At 40.1% G+C, this 27,394-nt stretch overlaps 1 protein-coding gene across 2 annotated transcripts in view; it reads left to right on the top strand.

The window, feature by feature from the left end:
- Nucleotides 1-25,822, top strand: part of col27a1b (collagen, type XXVII, alpha 1b) — a 98,460-nt gene extending 72,638 nt beyond the window's left edge. For both annotated transcript variants that reach the window (XM_018748439.2, XM_018748447.2), the window contains exons 29-61: nt 3,768-3,821; nt 3,940-3,984; nt 4,722-4,766; nt 4,929-4,982; nt 6,484-6,537; nt 7,283-7,336; nt 8,078-8,131; nt 8,227-8,280; nt 9,312-9,419; nt 10,210-10,263; nt 10,419-10,526; nt 11,819-11,872; nt 12,264-12,317; nt 14,042-14,098; nt 14,208-14,261; nt 14,669-14,722; nt 15,463-15,516; nt 15,905-15,958; nt 16,321-16,428; nt 16,570-16,677; nt 17,011-17,118; nt 17,488-17,541; nt 21,564-21,626; nt 21,723-21,776; nt 21,868-21,903; nt 22,126-22,143; nt 22,306-22,341; nt 22,432-22,458; nt 22,979-23,044; nt 23,199-23,367; nt 23,464-23,573; nt 24,450-24,668; nt 25,305-25,822. In XM_018748439.2, the coding sequence (XP_018603955.1) occupies nt 3,768-3,821; nt 3,940-3,984; nt 4,722-4,766; nt 4,929-4,982; nt 6,484-6,537; nt 7,283-7,336; nt 8,078-8,131; nt 8,227-8,280; nt 9,312-9,419; nt 10,210-10,263; nt 10,419-10,526; nt 11,819-11,872; nt 12,264-12,317; nt 14,042-14,098; nt 14,208-14,261; nt 14,669-14,722; nt 15,463-15,516; nt 15,905-15,958; nt 16,321-16,428; nt 16,570-16,677; nt 17,011-17,118; nt 17,488-17,541; nt 21,564-21,626; nt 21,723-21,776; nt 21,868-21,903; nt 22,126-22,143; nt 22,306-22,341; nt 22,432-22,458; nt 22,979-23,044; nt 23,199-23,367; nt 23,464-23,573; nt 24,450-24,668; nt 25,305-25,451 (2,388 nt within the window). In that variant the 3' untranslated portion in view covers nt 25,452-25,822. The remainder of the gene's footprint in view (nt 1-3,767; nt 3,822-3,939; nt 3,985-4,721; nt 4,767-4,928; nt 4,983-6,483; nt 6,538-7,282; nt 7,337-8,077; nt 8,132-8,226; nt 8,281-9,311; nt 9,420-10,209; nt 10,264-10,418; nt 10,527-11,818; nt 11,873-12,263; nt 12,318-14,041; nt 14,099-14,207; nt 14,262-14,668; nt 14,723-15,462; nt 15,517-15,904; nt 15,959-16,320; nt 16,429-16,569; nt 16,678-17,010; nt 17,119-17,487; nt 17,542-21,563; nt 21,627-21,722; nt 21,777-21,867; nt 21,904-22,125; nt 22,144-22,305; nt 22,342-22,431; nt 22,459-22,978; nt 23,045-23,198; nt 23,368-23,463; nt 23,574-24,449; nt 24,669-25,304) is intronic.
- The last annotated feature ends 1,572 nt before the right edge of the window (nt 25,823-27,394 follow it).

Raw genomic sequence — 27,394 nt, 5'->3', positions numbered from 1 at the left:
TGATTACAAGAAAAATAAATAAAGACCACAGTCCTGGAATCTTGTATAAGGAAGGAAACAATGTTTTATTAGAGAATGTTAAAGCTCATTATTATAATTTTGGGAGAAGTTCCAGATCCTCTATCAATAAAGCATTCATGAAAAAAAATGTAGGTTCTACGTTCTCTTTAAAAAAGTTACAACCATCTTGATTTAAACACGTTTTATAATGCCTTGAAAGCATATTTAAAGTTAGTGGCCAAACTTCCTTTGCAGTAGTACTAATTAGCAGTCCGTTTGTAAAACAATAAAGTTATTCAGGTCCAGTTTGGCTTCTCTTGTGTTTGAGAAGTGAAATGAGGACTTTAAGATGGACAGAAAGGGCATGTCTTCAAGTGTTAGCATCACCAAACTCAAAAAAAAGCAGGAGAACCCAAGGGGAGGAGCTTTTAACTTGTGTAGTGTGCAGCACGATGCTGACAGTACGCTTGCAGCATTTTCTGCTTTTGAGCTCCTGATAGGTGTCCTCTTTTATGTGCCAATGCACTAGATCCCTGGCTTTCAGCTTTAAAGATGCCTCTAGTTAAACAATGCCAAGGCAGCAGAAAATGTCTCAGTCTTAGAGTGTCTCTGCCGATCCATCAAGCTGACAAAGCTTTTGCAGTCAAATATATTGGCTTACCTTGTATCTGTTTGCTGCATCTGTCTGTGAGGAAAAATGTAGACACATAATAGTGATAAATTGCTTAGAAGATGAAACGGTTGCTTTATGTGAATGGAAAATGTTCATGGGCCTGTGTTACGGCAGATTGACTTCCTTATGTTCTGCCAGGTATAATGGAAGAATACAAGGCTTGTTGAGGAAGAGATCACAGAGCGAGTTGTATTTTCACTGGACAGGACCATAAGATCACAAGCTGTGTTTTCAATTAACTCTAATTGGAAGCACTTCCTCACTCGATAAATCTCTCTTGTGTGCTCTGACCTGGCAAGCTACCTTCAGTCTGGTATTCCAACCACAAACACAGGGGGGCTTCTTTGATGTCTCTCGAGCTGTGGCTGGGCATTTAGAATGTGTTGTACTGAACAAAAGGCAGAGAATCACTGGCCAAAAAGATGGCTTGGCTGAATGCGTAAATGTCATCTTGGCTTTTCCCTCCAAAAGTGAAGCAGAGGACGCTGTGGTATGGGGACATGCTTTCATCTCTGCGTTACTGATATAACCTGCAGTCCTGGCATTTTCCCATACTGAACGACGGTGCTTCTCTCGTGCCTGCATTACCTTGTCCTGTGCTCATCCATCTCTCCCTTCCCTCAACTCATTTGGCTGCTCTCTCTATTATTGACACACAATCGTTAGGAAGTCCCTGTGTCCCTCATGTTACCGGGTCCCACACTGAGTCATATAAGTACTTTAAGTGCTTTTTCGGGATCTGGAGCTCAACATGCTGATTCCTATCCATAGCCAAAATAGAGGGATTGAATGAGACTTGCAGAGCTCTTGTGTTTTGAATGACTTGAGTCCTTTATGTAAGTGGAGTAGAGTTTTTTTTAAAAGGTTTTCATCATGGAAACATGTTTCAGGCAGGACATTGGTAGTCCCTGAAAGACCAGTTTCAGGGAAAAACCACGAGTGGCTCATAAACCACGATGGCAACCGCCGCAGTATGTCCAAACAACACTCAGTAACCAAGGAACTTATGTGTTTATGAATTACCACAATTTAAAGCAAATTAGTTCCACATTGGCTTCCATTATATCCAGTATCACTCTGTCCATACCCACCTGTGTGAATTCCAGGAGTTCTCAGAAGTCGTTTTAGGGTGTCAGCATGTAAGTTTGTGGGTACGTGTTGGCCTGAAAAGAGTTCACATAAACCTCTACGAGTTGTCACGTTGTGGAATGCGTCTGCACAGAGCTATTAAGAAGCCTGGGGATTACTCAGTGAAAGACCACATAAAGAACTCACAAGCTCTCACAAGGCCAGCAAAATCCACACAGAATGCTCTGGAAAGGCTATGTACCACAGGCTGTTTGTCAAGCTGGATAAGCTCTTGGTCTAGGTGAAAAAGACAGCACGGAGCTTTTTTTGGGTAATTCCGACAGGTATGGCAATCTCAGTGGTGTCATTCCATGAGAACAGCACTCTGTGAGTTAGCAATATTATTTTAATCGCAGTGAGTTATTTTTCCTATGATCCTACCTCCTGGTTGCCTATGCATGTAACTGTTTTATGTGAGGTATCATAATAGTTAAAAATGGATGGAGTTGTCATTTGAAAGTTGCAGGTTCAAGTTCTCGAAGGTGTTACACTGGTCAGTAGAGTGCTGAGTTTGTCCTGCAAAGCCTCCAGCTGTTAAAAACACTTTAAAAATAAGACCCTTTAGATAGAGTTGTAATATGTTCAGTAATAATAAGAAGAAGAATAGTAATAATAGCTCACAGTAAATAGTTTGCTAATCCCATAGAACACATAATAGGATAGGACTGGGTTTTAGGGAAGACTGGGCTGTAATGGCTACCCCTGGAGAGGAGGTTAGTGGATTACATGTGGTCCTGCTAGGTGTTCATAGAGCCCGTTCATTTCTCAATTTCCTGAGCCCAGTAGCCAATCTTCATGAGTTCAGCAGTGTTCTGCTAATAGGCTAAAGCTGTCTCTTCCGCATGGTTAGAGGAGGCTGATCTACTTGACCCCATGGCCCCTCGGTCACAGTTGCAGGGTAATGCTCAGTGCGGGGTCCTCAGTAGACCTATGATCCTTCTATGTTTTGATGTGTGAAAGTGAGACGATGATGCGTCCCATTTAGCAATGGACTTCAGATTCAGAGGTGGTGCAAGCTCTGCACCACACATCACTGTAACACCTCTCCTGGGAGCTGCTATTATTTCATTGCTACAAGTCAGCTACTGATTTTGCTACATTCAATATTTGACTCTTGTTTCCTCAGTTTGCCTTCCTCTCAAATTTTTCCACTATGAAGGATTGTGGCCTTTATTATAGTGGCATGGTGCTCCAAACTGATTCTCAGCTGTTGTAAGTGCTGCAAGGTTTCTAAACAGCGAAAGCATATTTTGCCCACCTCCGTGCCAGAATATTTAAATGGTGTGCTGGGGCTTATTGTTGAAATGCTCTTTTGTTTTTTCACTGATCATTTTTCAACTCACCACTTTATCGTCTGTCTTATCTCTGTTATCACTTCATACTCTCTGTAGTGCCAACATTTTCCCTCTGAGTTCCTCTGGAGCACTCTCAGGCTCTAATAGTGTATATTTTACAGTCATGCAGAAATTACCCAAATAGCATGACTATCTGGACATCCACTGCGAGGAGGGAAAACAAATGGCTAATGGAGCTCAGCAGCAGTCAAGATGAAGCTCATCCATGCCCTGGATTGTTACCATATGCTGACCCCCCCCCCCCCAGTTTACTGACATCTCACATACATAAACACAGTGCAACAGGGAGAGGATCCTTTTTCCAGAGTCTGTCCACACGTCAGTTTGTGGGGGTGTGTGAGAGAGCGGTACAGGGGAATCTTCTTTTTAATACTTCTACTCTCTCTCTGGTAGTGGATTGCTGCAAGACAATGATGACCCGGAACTGTTGACAAGCTGTGCAGATCTCATGAGTTCTCAGATTCATTCTGTCTAGCTGCATGAGGGAGACCCCTACTGTTCACGCTCACTCTCACTCTCGCTCTCGCTCTCTCTCTCTCTCTCTCTCTCTCTCTCTCTCTCTCTCTCTCTCTCTCTTTCCTTGTCTATCTCTCTTACTCCCTCTCCTTCAGGGTGAAAGAGGGCCTGATGGTCCACCAGGCGAGCCAGGGTCACCAGGTGAAAAGGTTAGTGTCACAGCAGGTTCTGAGCTCATCTTGGTCAAGGTCATTCTATAATATAAATGTTTGGAAATCATAATAATAAATTCATATGGATTCATGTAAATGCAACTGTTTGCTTTAGGGTCCTGATGGTCCACCAGGAAAAATTGGATTTCCAGGTGATCAGGTAAAATTTGATTATTCTCATTATGACATAAAATTTCTCATCTACCCATATATATGATATAGTAAAAATATGTCATAAGAGGATATGTGATTTAACCAAAGCAGCAGAAAATAAGGTGTACACAGTGCAAGCGGTAGATGTTTAACTTTGACATACATATCACCATAAGTACAATCATCGCTAGCCCCTTTGTTTAGAATCCTAACTCCACAAGTGCTGAACCACAGCTTAGCAGGGAAGTAAAGTGTATTTAAATTTACCAAAGTCTTTGCTCTGCTGTTTATTCCACTGGATTTCAAACCTATTGGCTGTAAGGGAAGCTCTAGGCTTTTAATGGGGTGAAGTACTTCACACTGACTCCTCTAACATCTCAAAGCCAAAGCTCAGCTCAAATCTCTTTTAACCAGAATTCAGTCCAGATCTCTTGCTGGCGCTTTTGTATTTACTTGTGTTTATTAGCAATTGCATGTGTATTCCCAGCGGAATAACATGAATAACAAATAGCTTTTCTTCTATCAGTTCTGTGCCTCTATATGATTTATTATCTCCTGCAAATTGTCACTTTGGAGAAAAGTCGCTTTGAAGAAAAGTGTCTGTCAAAGGAATAAATGCAAATGTTGTGTAAATTTAGGTTGATGCAAACTGAAAGTGATTTCATTCTTTCTTTTCCACACCTGAATATGCTGTCATAATCATTACTGTCCATAATCCTACAAGCTTGGTCTTTCTCCATCCAGGGGAAAATCGGGGAACCAGGTGAAGCTGGACCTCAAGGATTCCCAGTAAGTGTTCCACCCTATCACAGCTGAGTCAAACTTGACAGGGTGACAGTAAGTGGAATTACCAATAGCCAAACACCTTATGAAGACTCTACTTGCAGTGCTAAATACTGACATCTGAAGACTGTTCACAAGCCGCATATGTACTTGGTTTTGTTATTTCAGGGCATCCCTGGATCATCCGGATCTCCAGGGGAGAAAGGAATCGCAGGAGAACCGGCAAGTTCCATTTCCTTTTCTTTTTTGACTGAATTCAACTCCTGGACTACGTTTCTGGTGATGTTTTTATCTGAATTTTTCAAAGGCTTAGAGGAAGAGCAGTTTGCATTGAGCCACTCTGACCTCACTCACCCTGAGGACTAAAACACTTTTGTCCTGGCAGATCTTCCTCAGTTACATAGCAACTGAGCCCCTGCAGTCTCTACAGTTACAAAGGAAAGTAGATGGGCTCTTTGAGAATGACCATCAGAGATGTTGCATTTAACTGCTGTCAGTTTTCAACTGCTGTTGATGAAAAGTTGTAGTACAAACAACTGCAGGCAGTAGTTTGGTGCCTAAGGGTCCAGATATAGCCAAATAGGTATGAACTCTCTGGGAGGAGGGGGTCTGGGGGGTCAGTTCGGTTGTAACTCTGAGAAAAGAGATTAGCTTGAATTGCTCCAGTAAAAATATTCATCTGTATAAAAAAAAATCTGTTACGTGATTAAACAAGGTAATGCAGTCTGAAGTTGATTGAAAAGGCCATGTTACATTTCAAGGTTTCAAGTAAATAGAGGAATGTTTTACATGGTTTTGAAATATTCTTGAAAAAACTCACCACAAGCCATACATTAAGTGTATATTAAATAAGTTCAGAAAAAGAATGTAATGCATATGTGAAATATGAAATATGATCATGATGGTCTGGAGCCTATTTCAGAATTACTGGCAGTAGTCTAGAGGGTGGTGCACCCTGAACAGGACACCAGTCCATCGCAGAGTAGCAACATACCCACACATTCAGTCACACAGCCAATTTATCATTGCCAATCAACCTGAAATGCATGTATTTGGACTGTAGGAAGTAACCGGAACATACAGAAAAAACCCGTACAGACACAAGGCAAACATGTAAACTCCATACAGACTGAGCCCAGGATAAATCTACACACCAGCCACCTAGGCACTGTGAGAGGGGAGCGCTACTGGCTGTGTCACCATGCTGCCTTTGTGCAATATAATAATTAGTTCTGTACAATCGAATGTGAGAAGTTACAGAATATTCTGAGTAATACTCATCAAAGTGGAACATGGTGCTTTTGGGAAAGCTATTAACTGTGGAGTGAAGCAATAGATCCAGGGTTATTTTGTCTGTCATTTGTTTCCCTTGTGTAGTTTGGTGACAAAAAGTAACTAAAACATAGGAAATGCCAGTCGTTATCACAGGCAGTGACCCAGAAATGTCTAACTTGAGTTGGTTATTTCCCTTCCCATATATATGTGGTTCAAGTCCCTGGGTCCCTGGTCAATGTGAGCAGCAGCCATGAGCTCTCCATGTGTCACTTCATAAACAAGCATGACACAGAAGACATGGCTGTGGCCGCATGGGTGTTGGAGCAGGGTCGTGTCCACCTCTTTCCACATGCTCTGCTTTGTTCCTCTGAGCTTGCCTGTATCTGTCCTGTGAAAGGAGTAAAATTGACCTGCACCTGCTCTTTTTTCCCCTGTCATCCATTTAAAGGGACCCCCAGGGCCTCCAGGGACAATGGGCCCGCTGGGAGAGATTGGTGAGAAGGTGAATCACACTGTCAGAATGAAGTTCTTCCCATCTACCAGCTGTGATGATGAACTGCACACAGCCACAGATCCTCTGCTGAATTTGTGGTCACCACACAAGCCTTCTGTGGTGTTTGCTGGGAAACACCACACTGCCTCACCCTATTCAATCCCCCCAGTAGATTCCTGCCTTTTCCACAGAGTCCTGTCTTCTTCACAAGGAGAACTGGATCTCTCTATAGCTACCTGATCTGGCACCAGACAGACATCTGGGTCCTGGCTAGCAGTGAATGATTAATGCTCCTTGATTAAAATAATGTGCCTTGTTAATGTGAAAGAAAAGCTAGAGACGGGTTCTGGAGTGTGCCTGACAGATGCTTGACAAGGCATTGCACACCTGCTCTGAAGCAGGCAGTTTCATCAAATGAGCCAGTAATGGTGAAGGCTGGGTAGTGATTAACAACACAGAATCTAAATTTAATTTAAATATCGCCTATACAAGTCCAATGTGTGAGTGTGCTGTGGTGCCATCAAGTAAAGTATTGAACTTCGAATAATTCCTCCAATAAAATTATCCCACTGTATTAGTGGGTATAATTGTAACCTTTTTTTTTTTGTTGTTGTGTTGTGTTGGCAAATCCATTAATTAACAATAGTTAAATTCTTTAATGACCTTTATATGGTCCCATTTCTGAGCACTTTTTTATGACAACTTCATATGATTACTCTTTGATAACTGTGTCTCTCTACACATTCTCTGACAGGGTCCACCAGGTAAAATAGGGGAGCCTGGTTTGCCAGGGGAGCCAGGTGAAAAGGTAAGATAACCAGTCACCCTCATCTGCTGCTCCTCGCAAACTGACCCCCTCCTCCGATTATCAATCTCATTCTCTTGTAATCCCAGTGTGAGCAGGCAGTATGTTCGTTGTACCCATTTTCTTCTTTTTCCTTTCAGGCTACACTTGCACTCTATGTTAGTTAAACACTGTTAAAACTATTGCAATTAACTGTTTGAGTGTAGCTATTATTCCATATACTGGTGAACTACTAGCAATTCAAAACATTGTATGTTTTGCTGAGTATTAGTCTGCCTCTCAACTAGCAATAATACCTGCCAAGTGTATTCAGTTCAAAGAATATGTCCTCATACTGGATAACACTTAACAAATAAGTGCGTATAGAAAATCTGGGAGTAGATTCTTAACAGTCTAATACGTCTTATGTTCCATTTTGTTTCTCATGCCTTCACAAGATGTGGTAACTTGAACCAATAACAGACAAGAAACCAATTTCCCATCTGACTTGTAAATTAGCAAAGGCATCTGTATGCATTGCCGCTTGTGTACTGCCTGACAGCAAGGACATCTGGTTCAGTTAGAGTTTATCTTTACATACTGTATATCAACTTGGAGCAAAAAATGGCACTGATATAGTAATATATGTCTCTTCATATCGTACTGATGAGTCAGTACACAGTGTGTCTAAAGGGCAACATATTTCAAGCTTAAACAAAATATTTCTGTGTAAAGCTTCTTGCCTTACTCTTCTTTCTATATCAGGGTGCCCTCGGGCCACCGGGGAACATCGGAGAGCAAGGCTTGATTGGACAAAGGGTAAGTATTCTCAGGTCTTAGTGTATGGAATGGAAGTGTATATTTGGAATGGTTTTGAGCTCAACACGACAGGTAACAAAGCTTTCCTTTGTCAGGGAGAACCTGGCCTTGAAGGAGAAGCTGGACCTGTTGGACCTGATGGAGCAAAGGTAAGGCAAGAGCCGCGCAATCATTCTCTGACACTCATCGACGAGTTACCATGGTTAAGATGGCTTACTATTGATAACATTTGTAGTTTATTGTTGACCGATGATACCTTATTTCATTTCCTAATATTGTTTTAGCTGAGTTTTCTGCATTTATCCTGAGTTCTTATTAGCAAAACATATTTCCTGTGCATGACTCCAACAACTTGTAGGATACATCATACAGTATCTCTTTCATTCAAGGTCCAAGTGTTGGATTGCCTTTAGGGAAAATCAGCAGGCATGGTAGCCCTACTCATCAAAAAGTCATTAACTCATTTACAAGACCTGAGTGGATTATGGTTCTGAACACGATTCAGTACTATAAAATTAGTGCAGTAGTCCTAGTGATGTTTGTTCTTCCCCTTGTTAAGGATTTTTTATTTCCACATTTTACAATAGCCAGTTACTTCCTGCACTAACCCTAGCATGCCAGGGTAAGCTACCATGCTTGTTTGTCTTAGCCTCACATGCTTTCAACTAAAACATTTCCCTGGTATAGATATCTTATTCCACTAGTTAACATTCCAAAAACTAGTAAAAGCGCCCAGTTTTATTGTACTGCTTGTTTTACTATTCATACAGTTGCAGAAAGGTTTACGTGTATTTTACCTGGAAGGTTTGCCTCAAACCTGCATGCTTATTTGATAGTAAGCTAGTTACAATTTCTTTCTGTCTCTTGTTGGTACAAAACTGAGAATGCAGCCATTTTTTATCCTCCTTGAATATGATGCGAACGTGGATTGTTGGGTGTGCACACTGCTTTGTTTTTCCAAAGAGGTCATTCCCAAAAAGTCCAGTTCTGCAGAAGGTGGAAGGCGACTGACCAAATTGTTTTCTGGTTGTCAGTCATTGTTCCATGGTTTCTGTATTTCAAATAACTGTTGTGTCTTAATGAAACCTGGACAAGAAGACAGTGTGCTGACTGTGTTTTACTTGAGGAACGCAAGGCAATTTGTGTATCTGTGTTATGATGGTCATGGCTGTTTCTCCAGGGTGAGAAGGGCGACATGGGACCAGAAGGTGACAAAGGGGAGAAAGGCGAAATCGGCTTGAAAGGAAAGGAAGGACCACCTGGGGACCCTGGTCTCACCGGTGTCAGGGTGAGCCTCGGCCTTTTCAGTCCCACAGTCATTTGATAAACATTTGGTGGTTTTGTAGCGTTGTGTGGTTTTCCCAAAGTTTTCTATACAATGAGCCTATAGGTGGCCATCTTTCGGACAAACTAGGTTATCTGCTCATTGTTTCCCTGATTGATTTTTGTCTCCCGTCAATCTGTCATAAGGTTTTCAAAGACCGCTGGCTACTGCAAGCGTATGGGTGTTATTTTGATATACTGACATGTGACTACTGCTACATACTAACAAGTAACCATGAATACAAGAACGTAGAAAGAACAGCGATCAAAGGGTTGTAGTTTTCCTGTGATGACTGGGAAAATCCAGTCTACTTAAAGTTCAAGGCTGCTGAAAAGGGATAAGATGGCAGATGTGCCTGCTATGTCTTAAAGACCACTGTTCATCTATCCAGCTTATATGCTTGCATTCAAGCCAACACATAGACATATGGCAGAAACAGAGCCTCAGATAGCAGTTTGTCTCCAGAACTGATGTATTTGTTGTGAAGGATTCTGCTTAAGTCTGAGAGTTGTTTTCTCATCTCATCTCAGCAAAACAAGTTTCGTCATGAGAAATTTAAGTTATTGGTCACGCTCAGCAGTAGAACTGAATCCCTTAAGGAAGTTTTACCTTATAACACACTCCTTTTGCTCATTTTACATGTCAGCATTGCAGGCAAGGTTTACTTACTCAGCACTTCTTTGTCACTTCTTTGATTCTACTGCTAAAATTCATATGTACTTTGTAATTCTATTGTTGCTTTGTATCATTCCAGGGCCCAGAAGGTAAACCTGGGAGAATTGGTGAAAGAGGCCTGCCGGGAAGAAAGGTATACTTCCTCTTTCTACTTAGTGCAGTAAAAAATAAACATCTTTTACCTTTGTTATATACCGTATGATGTGATTTAGTTTGTGCCTTCACTGCAGTCTATTATACTGATTACTGAGTTGTTTGACTCTTAATCTGAGTTTCTGTGCATTCTAGGGTGCCAAAGGTCATCAAGGTCACCTTGGAGAGACCGGGTCAATTGGTGAACAAGGACCTGCAGGTTTTGTGGGGCCAAAAGGATCTAGAGGAACCATCGGACCTGCGGTAATGTGGGCAACTGAAATTTTCTGCCATCGAAGAGTATGCGCTCATGAACAGCTTGTCCAAGTCAGGGTCATAGCAGTCTAGACACTATCTCGATTTTACTGAGCACAAAGCTAGGGAAGTTCACCTGGAGTGGAGCTCCTTTACAATGAATATCACAATGGCTCATGAAAATATATACCCTTTTTTTATACAACAGCTTATTATTCTGAATTTTTGCCATTTATGCGCTTACTTTACAGCAGAAAATTTATTCACTTCCTACTGCTTCGTACTGCTGGTTGCATAATATAGCTGCTGGCTTTGGACCTACATGTCGTAGGTTTCAACCCCACCTCCAGCTGTAGTACTTTTCAGTAAAGTACTTGCTCTAAATTGCTGCAGTAAAATTGCCCAGCTCTATAAATAGGTAAATAATTGTAGGTAGCTTAAAATTGTAAGTTACTTTGGGACTTAGCGTCAGCTAAAGGAGTAAATGTAAACTTATTTCCAGACAATCCCAATCAATTGCAATACCTGATTAGGTAAACACACACACACACACACATTTTCAGAACCGCTTGTCCCATACGGGGTCACGGGGAACCGGAGCCTACCTGGTAACACAGCACGTAAGGCCAGAGGGGGAGGGGACACACCCAGGACGGGAAGTGACAAACAATGTTAAGTTTTTACCCATTTAAACAGCAGGGTAATACACTGCATACTGGTGCAATTCAGCCTAAGTACCTCAAAGGTACTATAGCAGAAGTGGGAGTCAAAATTAGGTTCTTTGAGTCCAATTTAAGTTATTAACTCAGTTATTTAAATCATATAATCAATTTCTCTAGCATATATTCCTTAACATTATAATAAATAAAGCTTTACTCTTCTGATTAAATGAAGATCTAGTGCTATACATTGTATGTAAATGTAGTGTTATACATTTGTTAGTAAAGCTATACAGTGCCTTTAACAGCATTCCTTCCATGTGCTTTGCAGAGTGAAAGACGTAGGCAGTGATCTTATGAACTTTATTTCTTTATTTCATAAACATCCATGAGCCAAATTAGTTGTTTTGATTTACCCTGCCTCATACTCTATGCATATGAGATTTCTGCAGCTCTGCATAGGACAGGCAATTACTAATAATGAATTACTAAAAATATAGCATTAAAAGACAAGATAAAAATAATTGCTGTTACAAAAATAAAAGAAAAATATGTTGGTGTTAACATTGTTATGCATAAAAATATCTTCCGTGAAGGTGACTCTTGATTTTCGTGCCCCCCTACCCCTTCCTCTGCTCATAGGGTGCCCCTGGACGCATGGGCCAACAGGGGGAACCTGGCATATCAGGTTATGAGGTAAGCGCAGCATTCTGATTGGATATCTCCTATGATCCTTCCATTGTTATGAAGACTTAATGTTCATTTAAGTTTGTTGCAGTACATTAAGAAAATACCATAAAAAAATTTGCAGCACAGGAATATGTGTATCAAAGCATAGACACTCTGATTAAAGCCAATAGGCTCAGACAAGAAATGATCTTCACAAATAGTAATTATTATGCCTTAACAAATATGTCACCATTTTTGTACTGACAAGTATGTCTAAAAAAGGTCAAAATCACTTAGGCTCCATATATCATCGGGTGATTGCAAGAAATAATGTTAGTTGTTCACAAATAAGACAGTATACTCTGATTCTGATGGTGGTGTCTGAACTGTCTGCTCTTTGGGTACTTTGTGTCTCTAGGGCCACCAAGGACCACAAGGGCCAATGGGGTCTCCTGGACCAAAAGGTGAAAAGGTACACTTCCTGCACTTTGTGTCAATTTGTTTTCTCAGTCTCAATAAACATAACATGGGGATCAAGGCATGGTTAATAAGGGCATAGGAATGACCACCAGACATTCCTAGCATCTGAGAATTTGCAATATCCATGATAACATAAAAGTTGGTTTTGTTTTTACAGGTAGATGATAGAAGCTGCTTGTCATTATTAGGGTATGTTGGCATATACCCTTATGAATGCTCATACCGTATAGTTTATAGACAATGAGAAATACAGAAGGAAAGGATGAACTTTTTGCCAGCTATTATGAGTTTTTTCTGGAAAAGTGTCTTTGGAACTTGTGAGGCTTCCCATTGTTACATCCTATGTTTGTTGTAAAAGCAGAGTCACATAAAATTCACAAGAACCACTTTCATTTAACATTTTGTTTTGGTGATTTAGGCATGATATCAGTAATAATTAAAGGCAGAAGTAAAGAATACTGGTGCTTTGGTGGTTCCACCCAATAGTGATTTTGGGTTGACAACAACACCTGTCATCACCAAAGCCATCATTGTCCTTCACCATATGACAGGCAGTGATGTCCATCTCAAGTTTATTCTTTTTGATAGAGCTGTTTGATATCTTGCCTGTATCAAACAGTATTCCCATTTGCTTGAAACACACCTGAGACCACATACTGCAAGGGGTCCCTTAAGTGTGCCAAAATAAGAATCTGCTTTTGCAAAGGCAAAAATGAGCCAGACTATTACATCATACAATCTTAGGGCCTGAATAGTTTCCACATGCAAAACTTGTCTTAATAAAACTCTATTGTATGATGCCTATTGTGACCCACATTTGATCTTTAATGTAGCGTAACAGAAAACTTTTAATTTTTTTTCTTTTTAATGTCAGGAGCTTTAATACTAAATAGGAATTCTACACAAAAGTAACAGATCTAAATTGTTATAGTAAAAAAGATTTATTTAATAATCAATTAAACAAGTGCATCCTTTAAAACAAATGTATTGTTTTAGTTGTAAGATGTGAAATCTTTTTAAGTTTTCTTGTACTGTGTTTTCACGTATAATAACATATTTTGTTAAATCAATAAGTCATACAAGCACAACTGTCTTGATCCTTAATCCAGAGCAGGCAAAGTGAATGAAATCCTATGCATTTTAAAATGCATGAATTTTTTGTCTCCACAAACCCTTGTTTCTTAGACAAGATTTTATTCTATGGTCTTTCAAAACAATCCATGATTTTGCCAGGAAATTACTTACCATTGGGCAACAGAACTATTTTCTCCAGGTTCATGCCACATAAAAGGTCATTATGTAATTCAATAAATATTTTCTACACAAGTGTTTATATGGTTTAGTGCTGGGACTGTTTATTAAAATTAAATTTTCCTAGTTTTTCTCCAATAAATTCTTCAGCAGCAAGCTCCAGCAATGTTGCCTTTGTTCTTCCAAGTGTATGTACACTGGAAATACTATGAATATGATGCATTATTCATTACCCTTATTAAATTAGTGAGACCATAAAATAATGATGTCATGTTAAACTCACTGCAGCTTTCTATATGCACACTGTAGTTCCTATTGTCAATTAATTTTTACGTTTACCATGGGTGGCTGTTCAGTTTATTCATGGTTCAAGATACCATTATTTTCATCAGGAAATATTCTTCACCTTGAAGTGCCCTGATTCAGAATGACACACTCATTCTACATTACTTTCTTTTTTGCCAGGGGGAACAAGGAGATGATGGGAAAGTTGAAGGTCCCCCTGGTCCCCCAGGTGATAGAGTGAGTCTTTCTTTAATTATTTCAAAGCAGTTATTGAAAAACAACCCAAATGTAAGGGTTTACAGATTTTGCTCATTTCTCCCTCATCTTATCTTTTATGCTTGCCCAGGGTCCTGTGGGAGGCCGAGGAGAACGGGGGGAGTCTGGGGACCCCGGGTACCAAGTAAGTTCAGTGATGGTGTTTTTCATTTTTTGGATGGAGTCAGTCTGACAAACGATCACTGAGAAACAATCCACTGGATTTCATCATGTGTACCTGTAGTTTACATGACAGAGGGTTTCAGAAATTCGGTGAATTGGGGCAAGTGCTTATTTCAGTAGAGGGGCGCAGTGGCGCAGCCGGTTTAACCGGGTCCTGCTCTTCAGTGAGTCTGGGGTTTGGGACCCGCTTGGGGTGCCTTGCGACAGACTGGCGTCCAGTCCTGGGTGTGTGTGTCCCCCCCTTCAGCCTTATGCCCTGTGTTGCTGGGTTAGGCTCCGGCTCCCCGCGACCCCGTATGGGACAAGCGGTTTCAGACAATGTGTGTGTCTGCATGTGCTTATTTCGGTATGACCATGTCTACTCTATAGGGTCAGCAAGGTGTGGATGGAGAAAGAGGAAAGCCTGGAGCCCCTGGTATGCCTGTGAGTAAACAGCTTTCAAAACCAACTTCTTTTTGCAGTAAACCTATGCATACTACTGCATTTGTAACATGTATTTTTATGATGGAACGGTGGCACAGTGAGTAGCGATGCTGTCTCACAGTACCTGGGTGGTGTGAGAGAATGTGGGTTTGACCCCTGCTCAGTCTGTGTGGAGTCTGCATGGGGTTCCTCCAGATGCTTTGAAGAAAACGTCTGCTAAATGAAGTCACATAAACTTGACGGACATTAGTGAAAGCATACATTTCTATTTAACTTTCATGACTACTATACTGCTTTAGTTTGTATGAGTTAAATTTGATCTTTTCTCTTACATCATAATATAAAAAAGCTTCTTTCTGATTAGGCTATGACATAACCACTTGTTAACCAAACTTTTTGCCTGGCATATTTAACCGGTGTTACATTCCTTACTTTACATTACTTAGATTAAAATATTGTTTCTATTTCTGTCTGCCTGCACTTTAATAAGTCTGTATGTATATAAATTGCACAGACTTTAATTCACATCAGCTTGGTTCACAGTGTGAATAATGGACATAATTTGTGTCTTCTAGTTTTTATACACATTATCTGCATTTGCTTATAAGAAGGCTCTCCCAGTTTCTAAAAACAGGAAAGCTTTTCTTGACACATAACCATTGTGTTTTTATATACACATACAGTTCTCACAATAAGCTTTTGCAATTGGTTCACAGATGTGTATTAACCATTTCCATTAGGGAGATCCTGGACATCCAGGGAAGCAAGGACCTAAAGGATCCAAGGGCAGTGAAGTAAGAACCCAACACTGTGTTCAGTCTTCTATAGCTTTGTATCACTTGGTGCATAATGTTCGCATCTGAACATTGAGCCTGGACTTCATTTTTAAGATTCCATCCATCATGAGCAAATTTGTGTGAATCATAACATGAATCTGGCTTGAGAACATAACTATGTCAGCGTTCAGTTGAGTTGTATGGAAATACATATGTCATTTGTTAAGCTATTGAACACATGGAAACAGTGTTTTTTGTGTGACCTTTCTTCTCTCACATATGCGTAAGCCTATGGGGACTGATGACATGTGGCATTGTGGATCTACAAAATTGTTTATAGAGGCTGAACAGACAGCACAGCCTGGCCCAGTCCTCTGTCACATACTCTCTCCTGCCTCTGATCTAGGGTCAGAAAGGCAAGCCAGGCCCTCGAGGGGCATCCGGAAGCAGAGGACCACCGGTAAGACAAATCTCTTTCTTTGTCTTTCGAAGTCCTTCCTTTGGTCATTTCTTGCACTTGCTTGGTTCATGCTGTCTTAGATTGATGCTCCCCAGCGATTCTGGCACTGTGTTAGCACTTCTCAGTGTCTGTGATACAAATCAGATGTTCTGTAAACCATGGGCTGAAAAGAAATGCTTCTTTCTTCTGTGCAAACTAGAATTTGTAGTAACAGAAAGCCAAGGAATTTGATGACAGTTGAATGAATAGTAGCAAAGTGAAATTAAAGCATCTCGATGCTAATGTTGCTCATTGCAGTATGTCCTGAAGTCGACAGAGTGGGGAGCATAAGTTAATGCTATTGTTTCTTGTGCCTGAAACAGGGTCCTATTGGTCCTCCTGGCCCAAGAGGGGTAGCAGGCCGAGAGGGACTAGAAGGCAACCCAGGGGTGGATGGGATCCCAGGCAAGGATGGGTCCAAAGGCATGCCGGTAAGAGACTCTGCTGTCAGAGCAGCAGGCTTTTATTCAGATTTTTGCCTTCTATACATCTCATGTGGATGGTCGTTCTCTTCCTAACAAAGTCCCTGCCATCACCATGCTTTTTTGGATTTTTCTGTCCTGATACCATAGGGAGAGCAGGGAGATGATGGAGAAATTGGCCAGCCTGGCAACTTCGGAGCCCGGGGAAAAGTTGGTGTGCCAGGTTTGCCAGGTGATCAAGGTACCTTTGGACCAAAGGTGAGAAAGCAGATACTGCAGAATTGCAACATTACCCACATAGGGGCACTGTAATGGCCAATGACCTGTAATGGCCTTACCAATATTTTGAAATCAGCTCATATCTAAATTCAGCCATTTGCCTTGTTTTACCTTAGTTTTCATACTAATATTGTATCTGAGTACCGGGGAGGTCTAGTTCTCCTTGTTTTTCTTATAGACTGCAACAAAGCCAGCTTTCGCTGTTGTCCACCATGCCAGACTCTACTCTCTGGTTACTCTCTGTCTTGACTATACTTGACAGTACTTGATGAGTTGGGTGTATTCCTGTTTCTTCCTCTGTGGTGATCACAGGGTGAGAGGGGCCTTCCTGGCCAGGCGGGACCTCCAGGGAAGCGGGGGTCTGTCGGAGGGATGGGACTGCCAGGGAAACAGGGTGACAAGGGGGCAAAAGGCCAGCCTGTGAGTATGACTAGTGACCCCAGCAGTAGCCCAACCTGATGTAACCATCCTGTTGTAGTGCTAAGGATATGAGACTACGTTAATTGTGGGGAACTGATGTTTTGACTAATAGGATGCTTCATAATATGCCTAGAACATGTCTACCGGTTAGCCTGACATGAAGTTAAAGAACTGATAATCAGAAGGGCATTTTACGTCTACTACTTAGGCTACTTAAATACAAAAACAATAATAATAAATTCCTTTGACAGATTTATGCTACTCTAAAGCTGCTGGTAAAGCATTCATTTTGTTGTCTTTGTGAATGCCATAATACCATTAGAATTGCTGCTATTAATAACATTTTTGTTAAATGCAATGATTTTCCAGGGTGACACAGGAGAACGAGGGTTTCCGGGGATTCCTGGGGAGTTTGGACCAAAGGTACAATTTATTCAATAAAGATCTTTTGTCTCTTTCATTTTGTCTCATTGATCTCTTTGCAAGGCAGCACAGTGGCACATTATCTAGCACTGGTGCCTTGCAGTGTCAGCATTGTGCTTTAAGGTGTGGGTTAGAATCCAGCTCTGCTTGTACAGAGTTTGCATGTTCTCCCCATGTTTGCTTTAGTTTCCTTTGGATATTTCCACAATTCACACATTTTTAGAGAATTGCCCATTGTTTGGGACTGTGTGAGTGAATCCATGTGCATGATTGCCCTGCGATGGTATCAAATCCAGGGTGTACCTTGTACCCTATGTTTCCAGGGTAGGCTCTGAATCACCATGGCACCAATCACTATTTGGCATTAGTTTGATATTTCTACTGTTCCATTCGTGTATATTATGCTGGAAAGGATCATCAGTTAGAGAAATTAAAAGTACGTGTAATTTGTAGAAATTTGGAACTTTGTCCATGTGCTCTGATTAAATGTTTTGAATTCTGCAACATTAGCCATCATTTGTAAACTCTTCTTCGGAAGAACTAAATAAGGTTTTATGAACTCCTTCCAAGAATGTGCTTCTAATTTAATACGCTCAGAAAGCACTGACGATACTCAGTATTAAATAACATATTTACAGTGAGTAAACAAGAGCACTATAATAGAGTGTGTTTAGCGAGAACTGTCATAAGTTTCGAAAGGTCTGTAAGAAGGGTTAGAGAGCACAAAACTTATGGGTTCTTTTAAAGAAGACTTGAAAATTCTGTTTATGTCATTTAGCTAATAATACTGTATTTCCTCTTTAGGTGAAGTACAGCTGTTCAAACACAGCCTCTTGTAGTAAGCCTTAACTTTGCCTACAGCCAGTAAATCAGCACTTCAGGGCCCCATAAACTGAAAACCAAATGATTCAACGTTTCCTTTCAGCATGCAGGCCAGTTATTGTTCATTTGTTACACCAAGCTGAGGTCACGAGGCGTGAAATGGATTATGAGGCCCATAATTACAAACGAGATGTTGCAGGAATCCAAAGGGGCTACAAAATGCTCTTCAGGCAGCCTTAAGCTTATACATTGCTTAGAAGGATGTGAACTGTAGTTTTTCAGTTGAATCAAGTATGATCACATGACATGCAATCCATGCTGAATACAACATAGCCTGAAATGTGCTTCAGAAATCAAAGTACAGACCACTTCTTGACTCTTGTAGGTAATAGCCTGCATTTTAAGTGTCAGCAAATCAAAACCAAATGGCTTAAAGGATTGGTTTGCTCTTCCGCAGTTTGTCATGCCGCCTGGCTTATTACAATTAACCTGTTCTACAGCCTCAACAAGGACACTGTCTTTCATTTTCTTATTCTTTTGTGGCTTAGTGGAGAGCCAAAACACTAAGTTGTGTTTCTGCTTGACAGAAAATGTTGTTTTACTCGCATCTTTTATTTCCTTGTAAAACAACTTTACATCCTGTTGGAATTGTTACATTTGCTTAATATTTCACGTATCGGGAAGCAGGAAACTACACTAGCACTCAAAAGTTTAGAATGACCCGGAATTTTTTTGTGTTTTTGAAAGAATTTTTACTTTTTTTCATCAAGGTACCATTAAACTGATTTAAAAGCATAGTCGAGACATCATTACTAACCAAATACCAAATACCAGTTGTTTTCTGCAACAGTAAAGACTGAGATGCATTTGTCCATAATACTCTTTTCTAGTCCACCATCCAGTGTCTGCGTTCTTTTGTCCATTTTAACCTTTTCTTTGTCAATTTGCCAGTTTTCCTTTGACTCTGGGATGGAGAGCTGGTAGTGTAATGGTTAAAGCTACTGTCTTTGGACCCAAAGGTTGCAGGTTTAAGCCTTACCTCTGGCTGTAGTACCCTTGAGCAAAGTACTTACCCTGAATTGCTCCAGTAAAATTACCCAGCTGTATAAATGGATAGATAAGTGTAACCTGAACACTGTAAGTTGCTTTGGAGAAAATGTCAGCTAAATGAATAAATGGAAATTCTGCCTCTAAGGCCAGCATCTTGGAGCATCTTTTCACTGCAGGTGGTGTGTACTATTTAAGGAAGCAGCCAGGTGAGGACTTGTAAGGCATCTGTTTTTCAGCTACAAACTCAGATGTACTTATCCTGTGCATCTGGGCCTTCCGCATCTTTTTCTGTCCTGGTTAGATCCAGTTTGCCCTTGTGACAGAGGAGGCAGGAAAATGGTGAGGTGCTTGCCTCGCGGCGACTTTATTTAGGACCGTGCAGGGGAAGATAACAGTGGGGGAAAGGGGGGAACCGGGAACTGGTAGACAAGGACAGTGCTTTGTGGTTGTGGTTGGGATCATGGTGTCTCTCTCTCTCTCTCTCTCTCTCTCTCTCTCTCTCTCTCTCTCTCTCTCTCTCTCTTTTCCTCCTCCGTCTCTCTCGTCTCCCTACTGACGGGTCCGGGGTGGGAGAAATAGAGGTTGTAATTAGCCCCAGCTGCGGCTGGCTTATCCTGGACTCCGCCCCCCTCCCTGCCCGCCTCCGCATGTTACAGCCCTCTTCTCTAAAGACAATAGTGGACACCTTTGTATGAAATGTTCAGTTTCTTAGCAGTCCGATGCATGGAATAACCTTCATTTCATGAAACAACAATTGACTCCCATGTTTCTTGAGAAAAGGGGTGCGGTGGCGCAGTGGGTTGGACCGCGGTCCTGCTCTCTTGTGGGTCTGGGGTTCGAGTCCCGCTTGGGGTGCCTTGCGACGGACTGGCGTCCCGTCCTGGGTGTGTCCCCTCCCCCTCTGGCCTTACGCCCTGTGTTACCGGGTAGGCTCCGGTTCCCCGTGACCCCGTGAGGGACAAGCGGTTCTGAAAATGTGTGTGTGTGTGTGTGTGTTTCTTGAGAAAGCTGTTTTATTTTGGTCATTTTTGAATCCAGAAATTAACTTAAGGAATGCCAGAACCTTACCACCGATGAAAAGACAATTTATTTACTTTCTTGAACAGAACAGTGGGTTTCAGCTGTGCTAACACAATTCCAAAAGTTTCTCTACCATTAACAATACGGTTTACCATGAGGACACTGGAGTAGCGGCTGCTAAAAGTTGGGTTTTACAGTCATATGTCAATAATAAAATATAGATCAGTCATTTCTAGCTGCAGTTGCCATATGCAATGTTAGTAATGATGTCTTTGCTATATTTTTAAATCAATTTAATGGTACCTTCATTAAAAAAAAATAAATTCTTTCAAAAACATTAAAATTTTAAGGTGATTCCAAACTTTTAAAGGCTAGTGTATATCATATCCTATTGACTGTCTATTTATTACACTGTTTGTTGTGCATTAGCAAGTAAAATGTAGTTTAAGTCCAAATAAGCCAAAACTATGGTATTAGTTAAAGGATCAGAGAGGATAATCTATATGTGGGATGGTGTGGAAGCCAACTGATTAAAAGAAAACACATTTGATTTTTTTGATGAAGCTGGCAAATCTGAGTGGTTTGAATGAATACAATTTTCCTGGAGAACTTTACCACTTTACCACACAACCACATGTGTCAATGTTGTCAGCAACATTTAAACACCACCGAAACTGAAAGCTTTTCTTCTCCCCAGAGTTTCTGTGAGAAAAGAAACAGTGCTACATAGATGGAGACAGCTAGCAGACAGCCCACTAAACTTATTACACATGTCTGCAAACATAATAATAATTATTATGAGAATAATTACTGATTATAGTGTAGCAGTACAGTCCATTTGCGTTCCATTATTTTGTTTCCATTGCTTTTAGTGTAACACTTCACTCAAGTCCAAGTCATTTCTTCCATGACTTTTGTAAAAAAAAATTTAAAAAAACTGTGTTTTTTAAAATTTGTTTTATTGTACCCGTTCAAGCAATTTTAAAAATTGTACCTGTTTAAAAAATTAGAAGCTATTGCATTTTGCTTCTGGTCAATGCATTTTAAGTGTCAATAGTGACAAATATAGATTTTTTTTAAAGGGTTTCTTGTTATATATATTTTGCCAACAATTTACCCCTTGTTTCTAGGGCCCTCCAGGAGACATTGGAGCAGTAGGAATACAGGGGCCCCGGGGTCCACAAGGCTTGATGGTGAGCTTAAAAATGTCAATATAAATTGACATATCAGATTACTTCGGAAAGCATGGTAGCCTTTTCCTTGCTGACTTCATCTCTGTGTTTGTTTAGGGAAAGCAAGGCATAATGGGTCCAAGTGGAATAATTGGCCCCAGTGGTAATCCAGTAGGTATCTCAACCATAACTCTTCAGTTAGATGATTCGTGTTCTTTGCTTCAGTACTGCAGTGACAAACAGCGCCACATTTTCCATTTAGGGACCCAAGGGAGACAAGGGCAGTCGAGGGGAGATGGTGAGCTTCTGTTTCCATTCCCTATTTTATATCAGCATGTCTTTTTTGGTTCTTTGTAACTGTGTTATTTAACAAATGAGTGATGTAATGGTATGTGATAAACCATTTTTTTTACGTTTGGCTATAAAAAGGATAGCAAAGCAGTTGTAAGATTTCCTAAGTTATGCTATTGTATTGAATATAGTACACACACTAACTGTATCTTTTGTCCTTTGTCAACAGGGTGTACAAGGACCAAGGGTATGGCTTAATATGATTTTTATTTTAGTACTATTTTTGATTGCTGTTCTCACTGACCTACATTTTAACCAATATTCAACTTTGGTCAAGAATAGGTATTAGATGTATCCTGAGCCACTAAATTTTCATATATGAAATGTATTTTTTCATTATGGTTTTTAGGGACCTCCTGGACCTCGTGGTCCTCCTGGACCCCCAGTGAGTCTTCTTTACACTTTACTCATAGATTATATTTTATATGCATGATTGTGTTTTTAATTGATTCTGTTTTTTTTAAATTATTTTAAGGGACCCCCAGGAATTCCTCTGTCATTTGTAAGTTTTTTCTTCTCAGTCATTTCTTTGAAATACACTTTTCCACATAGCCTTAGGGCACTGATATTATTCTTAGTGGTGAATGAGCTCCTCAGAAACATATTAATTGCCTTTGATGTTAATACAGTTATTTGTAAATGCGCAAAAAGAAAAAAAAAATTGTTTATGTTTTAACAGTATTATCAGCTGTACTTGAAGTAGCTATATTATTCATGGTTGTAGTAATAAAAGCTATGCTGTTCAAAGAAAAGGAGTGTTACTGGTGTGAACTAAGCCACAGCCAAAAATCAGAAACCCATAACCTATGAGAAACATGTGTAATATAGAACTTATAGGTTTATGTTTTCAAAAAATATTCTGTGGACAGCAGAAATAATCATTTTTAACAGTTTTTCAAATTGCAAGTTTTTTCACCAAACACCTGGTATTTCCCATAATTATTTGCAAGTAAGATGTTACCTTCTTCTAGTAGTTCATGTTGTAGCATTTATGCAAAAATAAATTTGTTATTTTTACTCAGAAACACGACCATCTTGAGGCTGCTTTTCAAGTGTTTATTGACTCAAACACTGCACTCAGGAAAGAGGTAAATCAACCTGTATTCTCATGACCTAAATGATTAAGTAGATTTAATCTTGATGACTTTTGGGCTGAGGTTTTGCTGTGCAAAGGAACTCAGGCTGAGTTGTTGTATTGCTCTTCTGTGAACCTGATGTATTTTTTTGCTGTCCATTTTGCAGAGCCACCAGGGAATAGACCTCCCCATGCTGGACCAGGGAACAGAGATCTTTAAGACCCTCCACTACCTCAGTAACCTGGTGCAGAGCCTCAAAAACCCACTGGGCACCCGCGACAACCCTGCCCGCATCTGCCGAGACCTTAAGGACTGTGAGCAAAGACTGAGTGACGGTAAGTTAGTTCCTCTTAATCTTGCCGCTTCAGCGTTCTCCCGCATCATTTTCTTCATTGCATCATTGCGTTTGCTGTGTTGAAATGTTTTCTCAGGTACATATTGGATTGATCCAAATCTGGGGTGTGCCTCAGACACCATAGAGGTGACCTGTAATTTTACTGGCGGAGGACAGACCTGCCTTAGGCCACTAACAGTCTCAAAGGTACCTACCCTCCAGCTTGTCTCTTCTGAGTAATTAAATGAAGTGGGAATGTTGTAAAGCTAGGTCAGCTACAGGCATTTAAGTCCAGTCACCACTTGCTTATAAAAATCAATTTAATTAAAGGGAAGGGACTGCTGCATTTAACACAATCAAAGATTTTCAGTTATTCAACAAAAAACACGCTAAATTTTCTGCTTATCCAACTGTAAAAATTTGGCAGAATATTTGAACTCAGTGCATGTGAAGAGTATGTTCAGAAATGGCAATTGTATTCTGACTTGATTAAACATATGGAAGAATAAAATTCCCAGAGCCACATCAAACCAAGCATGGAAAAAATATGGTAAAGGCCTGTTTCGAATCATAGAGGGGGACCAATACCATTCAGAGTCCTTATAACAGGACAGAAAAGCCAGTAGAAATGTTTACAGTACTTTTCTCAAAATAAATTGGTGTTTGCTTTCTGTTGTGTGGATGTGGTGGCGCAGTGGGCTTGACCAGGTCCTGCTCTCTGGTGGGTCTGGGGTTCAAGTCCTGCTTGAGGTGCCTTTTGATGGGCTGGCGTCCCATCCTGGGTGTGTCCCCTCCAGCCATGTGCCCTGTGTTTCTGGGTTAGGCTACAGTTTGCTGTGACCCTGTTCAGGACAAGCGGTTTCAGTGTGTGTGTTTTGTTGCATAATAGCTTTACAACACTGAAAATAGTGTAATAGCATAGAACAGCAGAAAAGTCTACTGTGGTGTCATTGACTGCTGCCACATTTTTGTTAAGCTTTCCACACTTTTCAGAATTGATGGACATTGTTACTTATGTCAGGTCACTTCTGTGTTCTTGATTCTGACAAATTTTGCCATGCTGTCATTCACCTTTGCATGAAGTTGGAAATTGGCATCGGCCGCGTCCAAATGAACTTTGTGCACCTGCTGAGTTCGGAGGCAGTCCAGCACATCATCATCCACTGCTTGAATGTGCCAGTGTGGAAGTCCAATGCTTCTGAGCCGGCTTCCCAGAAGTCTGTACTCTTCAAAGCTTGGAATGGCCAAGTTATTGAGGCAGGAGGGGCTGTGGAGCCTAAAGTGTTACAGGATGATTGTTGGGTATGTCCACCCTCTTTATAGTCTCCCTTCTTTAGGACTGTTTTTGTAGTCCTGTGATAAGACTGCATGTTGTCAAAAACTAGATAATACACCTAAAATTTAGAATAGCTTTAACATGTTTCACTGCAATAAATCTAGTACAGTAAATTAGGAAAAGGGATGAATAGCTTTAGGGTCTCCATATTTTTCTGTGTTTCCTTAATAATACACTTTCTGAAATTTATTTATTTTTACATGACTTAGAAAGCACTGTCATTATTCCCGGTGATGTAACTTTTTAAATTACTACCTCAAAAAAAACATATTTTTGCCAACGCAAAATGGATTGTGTCACATATGAGTTCATATGTTTTTCTATAAGCAACCAGTAGTGTAGTGGTTATAACTACTTTCTTTAGACCCAAAGGTTTCGAGTTTGAGTCCCCTCTCTAGCTGTAGTACCCTTGAGAGAGGTAATTACCCTTAATTTCTCCAGTGAAATTACAAAGATGTATAAAGGGGTCAGTAACTGTAAGTAGCTTAATATTATAAGTTGCTTCAGAGAAAAACATCAACTAAATTAATTAATGTAAATATGTCTCTATACCCTCCTATCATTTGTCACTAATAACACTTTATAATGTCTTCTTTTTTCAGCTCAAAGATGGACGCTGGCATCAGACGCATTTTGTGTTCCGTACCCAGGAACCCAGCCTGCTCCCCATTGTAAATGTGTACAATTTGCCCAATACCAAAACCGGGTCACGTTACCACCTAGAGGTGGGACCTGCCTGCTTCCTCTAAGTTAGGCATCTCTGCGTGTGAACAAATAGCTCCTTCCCACAGTGAACAAGGGGAGATTCATTTCCATTTTCAGCATTCAGGAGAATAAAAAAAAAACCCTGTCCCTTGGTTTTCGTTGTTTTCTGGGACTGCTTTGAAAGGATATGGTTGCCAAGAAGACTGGGGCATTCTTATAAATGAAGAGAAACTGGGATTTCTCGCACAATTGACATTATGGAAAATACATTCTTTGTGCTTTTCAGGAACTTTTCCTTTTGTTCTTGCAAGTCCTGGATATTCTGGATAGTTTGGATGAAATTATGCCAAAAAAAATATTTTATGGACAATATATTAACTTATTCATATCATGTAATTTTAGTACCAAGGTTCTACATCCCAATAAAGAGAGGAATTAAAGTAATTGGGAACAACTATACGTGTGTACATATATATACTTATCCCATTTACTTTACTTATACATTTATGTCTTATGTAAAGAAATAATCTTTAAGTGCAATAGAAATGAAAAAAGAATCTTGACATTTGTTGGTAATTATTTTAGGCAATTCAGGGGTATTGTTTTATTGGAGTATTTTTATCTTCCTCCAATTTAAGTTCATTTTTCCTGTCATTATCTGGAGCTCTATCAGTATTTGTTTGGACCGGTGAAGTGAACAGCTACCCGTTTATATACTCTTTAAGTGTGAACCCATGTGTGGGCCATGAACAGGTGTGCTGATCCATGTCTCTCTGTGCCAGGTGTGTGTCCACAGATCCTAATGTGTTTAGAAGCAGGGAGTGATGTCAAAATTGGGGTGTGGCTCAAAAGCATTGTGGAATTGGCTATGCTGGCGGACAGTTGGTAAACACGCAGTTATTTCTGTCCTGATCCATCCCTCTCTCTGGCCACACTCTAAAGCCTTGCATGTCAACACCCTTACACCACAGAACTGTTTAGGTATGTGGATTCATGACGGATGTCAGAGAATCGGTCTACCTCCCATCTCTCATCCATGGTGCTCGGGGGAAAAACCTCAACAAAAAATGAAAAAGAGATGCTAACCTGGTGCTCTTGCTATGCTGCCAACAAAGATTCAGACTTCTGTGGTAGGTTTGTCTTTTGAAGCTAGGTGTCCCCTTACACTACTCCACAAAAATAGTGGCATTGATTTAGGTGCCTGCTATATTTTAAGGGAATATTTTAATACAAACATTTTAAGCATATTAAAAGTGATTTCAGTCAACATAGTTTTGTCTTCAAGCCAAACATCTTAAGGTTCTGAATCATTTTAAAAGTACTTTGTATGCTTTTGTACAAATCCCCTAATAGCTGTAATTAATATCTTAAAAATATTCATAAAGATTTAGTTTTAATAGTAAGCTTTTTTAAAAATGTGTATAATTATGCAAGCTTTGTTGTATACAGTGGATCCCTTCTTGCTAATTTAATTTTATTTAATTGTTGAAAATGATGTCTGCATAGGCAAGGTTCTCTTTATTAAAGCAAGAGATCTTTTAAAAAATGACTTTATGTATCAGTTTCCCAACTGGTCTTGGAGTTTATAGATTTTTATTTTATGTGTAAATGTGGAGCTCCAGAGAACAAATTTATTTGCAATGTTTTTGTTGGTTTTTCATTGTATTTTTCTATATGATAATCAAATCTGTACTGTACTGGGACTGTGTTCTATACTATTATTATCATGACTTTTTTAAAGGAAGGTATTGACAATATGTGAAAATTCTGTTTTTATGTCAAATTCAGTAAGTAGTACGACAAGCTCAGAATACCTCACATTTAAACACACACTTTGAGAGCAATCAGTTGCTGTTCTTTTCGCCTTCTGTTTTAAAATGAGTTCTGTGTCTCTATGTGATACATCGGCCAAAAAATTAGCAGTCATTGCGATTCTGAGAATGGTGCAAAGGAGCTCAGTGCTTATCCACATTTGTATTGTTTTTGT

Source organism: Scleropages formosus, chromosome 6 (genome assembly GCF_900964775.1).
Source record: "Scleropages formosus chromosome 6, fSclFor1.1, whole genome shotgun sequence".
Taxonomy (NCBI): Eukaryota; Metazoa; Chordata; class Actinopteri; order Osteoglossiformes; family Osteoglossidae; genus Scleropages; species Scleropages formosus.
This window is presented reverse-complemented; position numbering and strand designations above follow the sequence as displayed.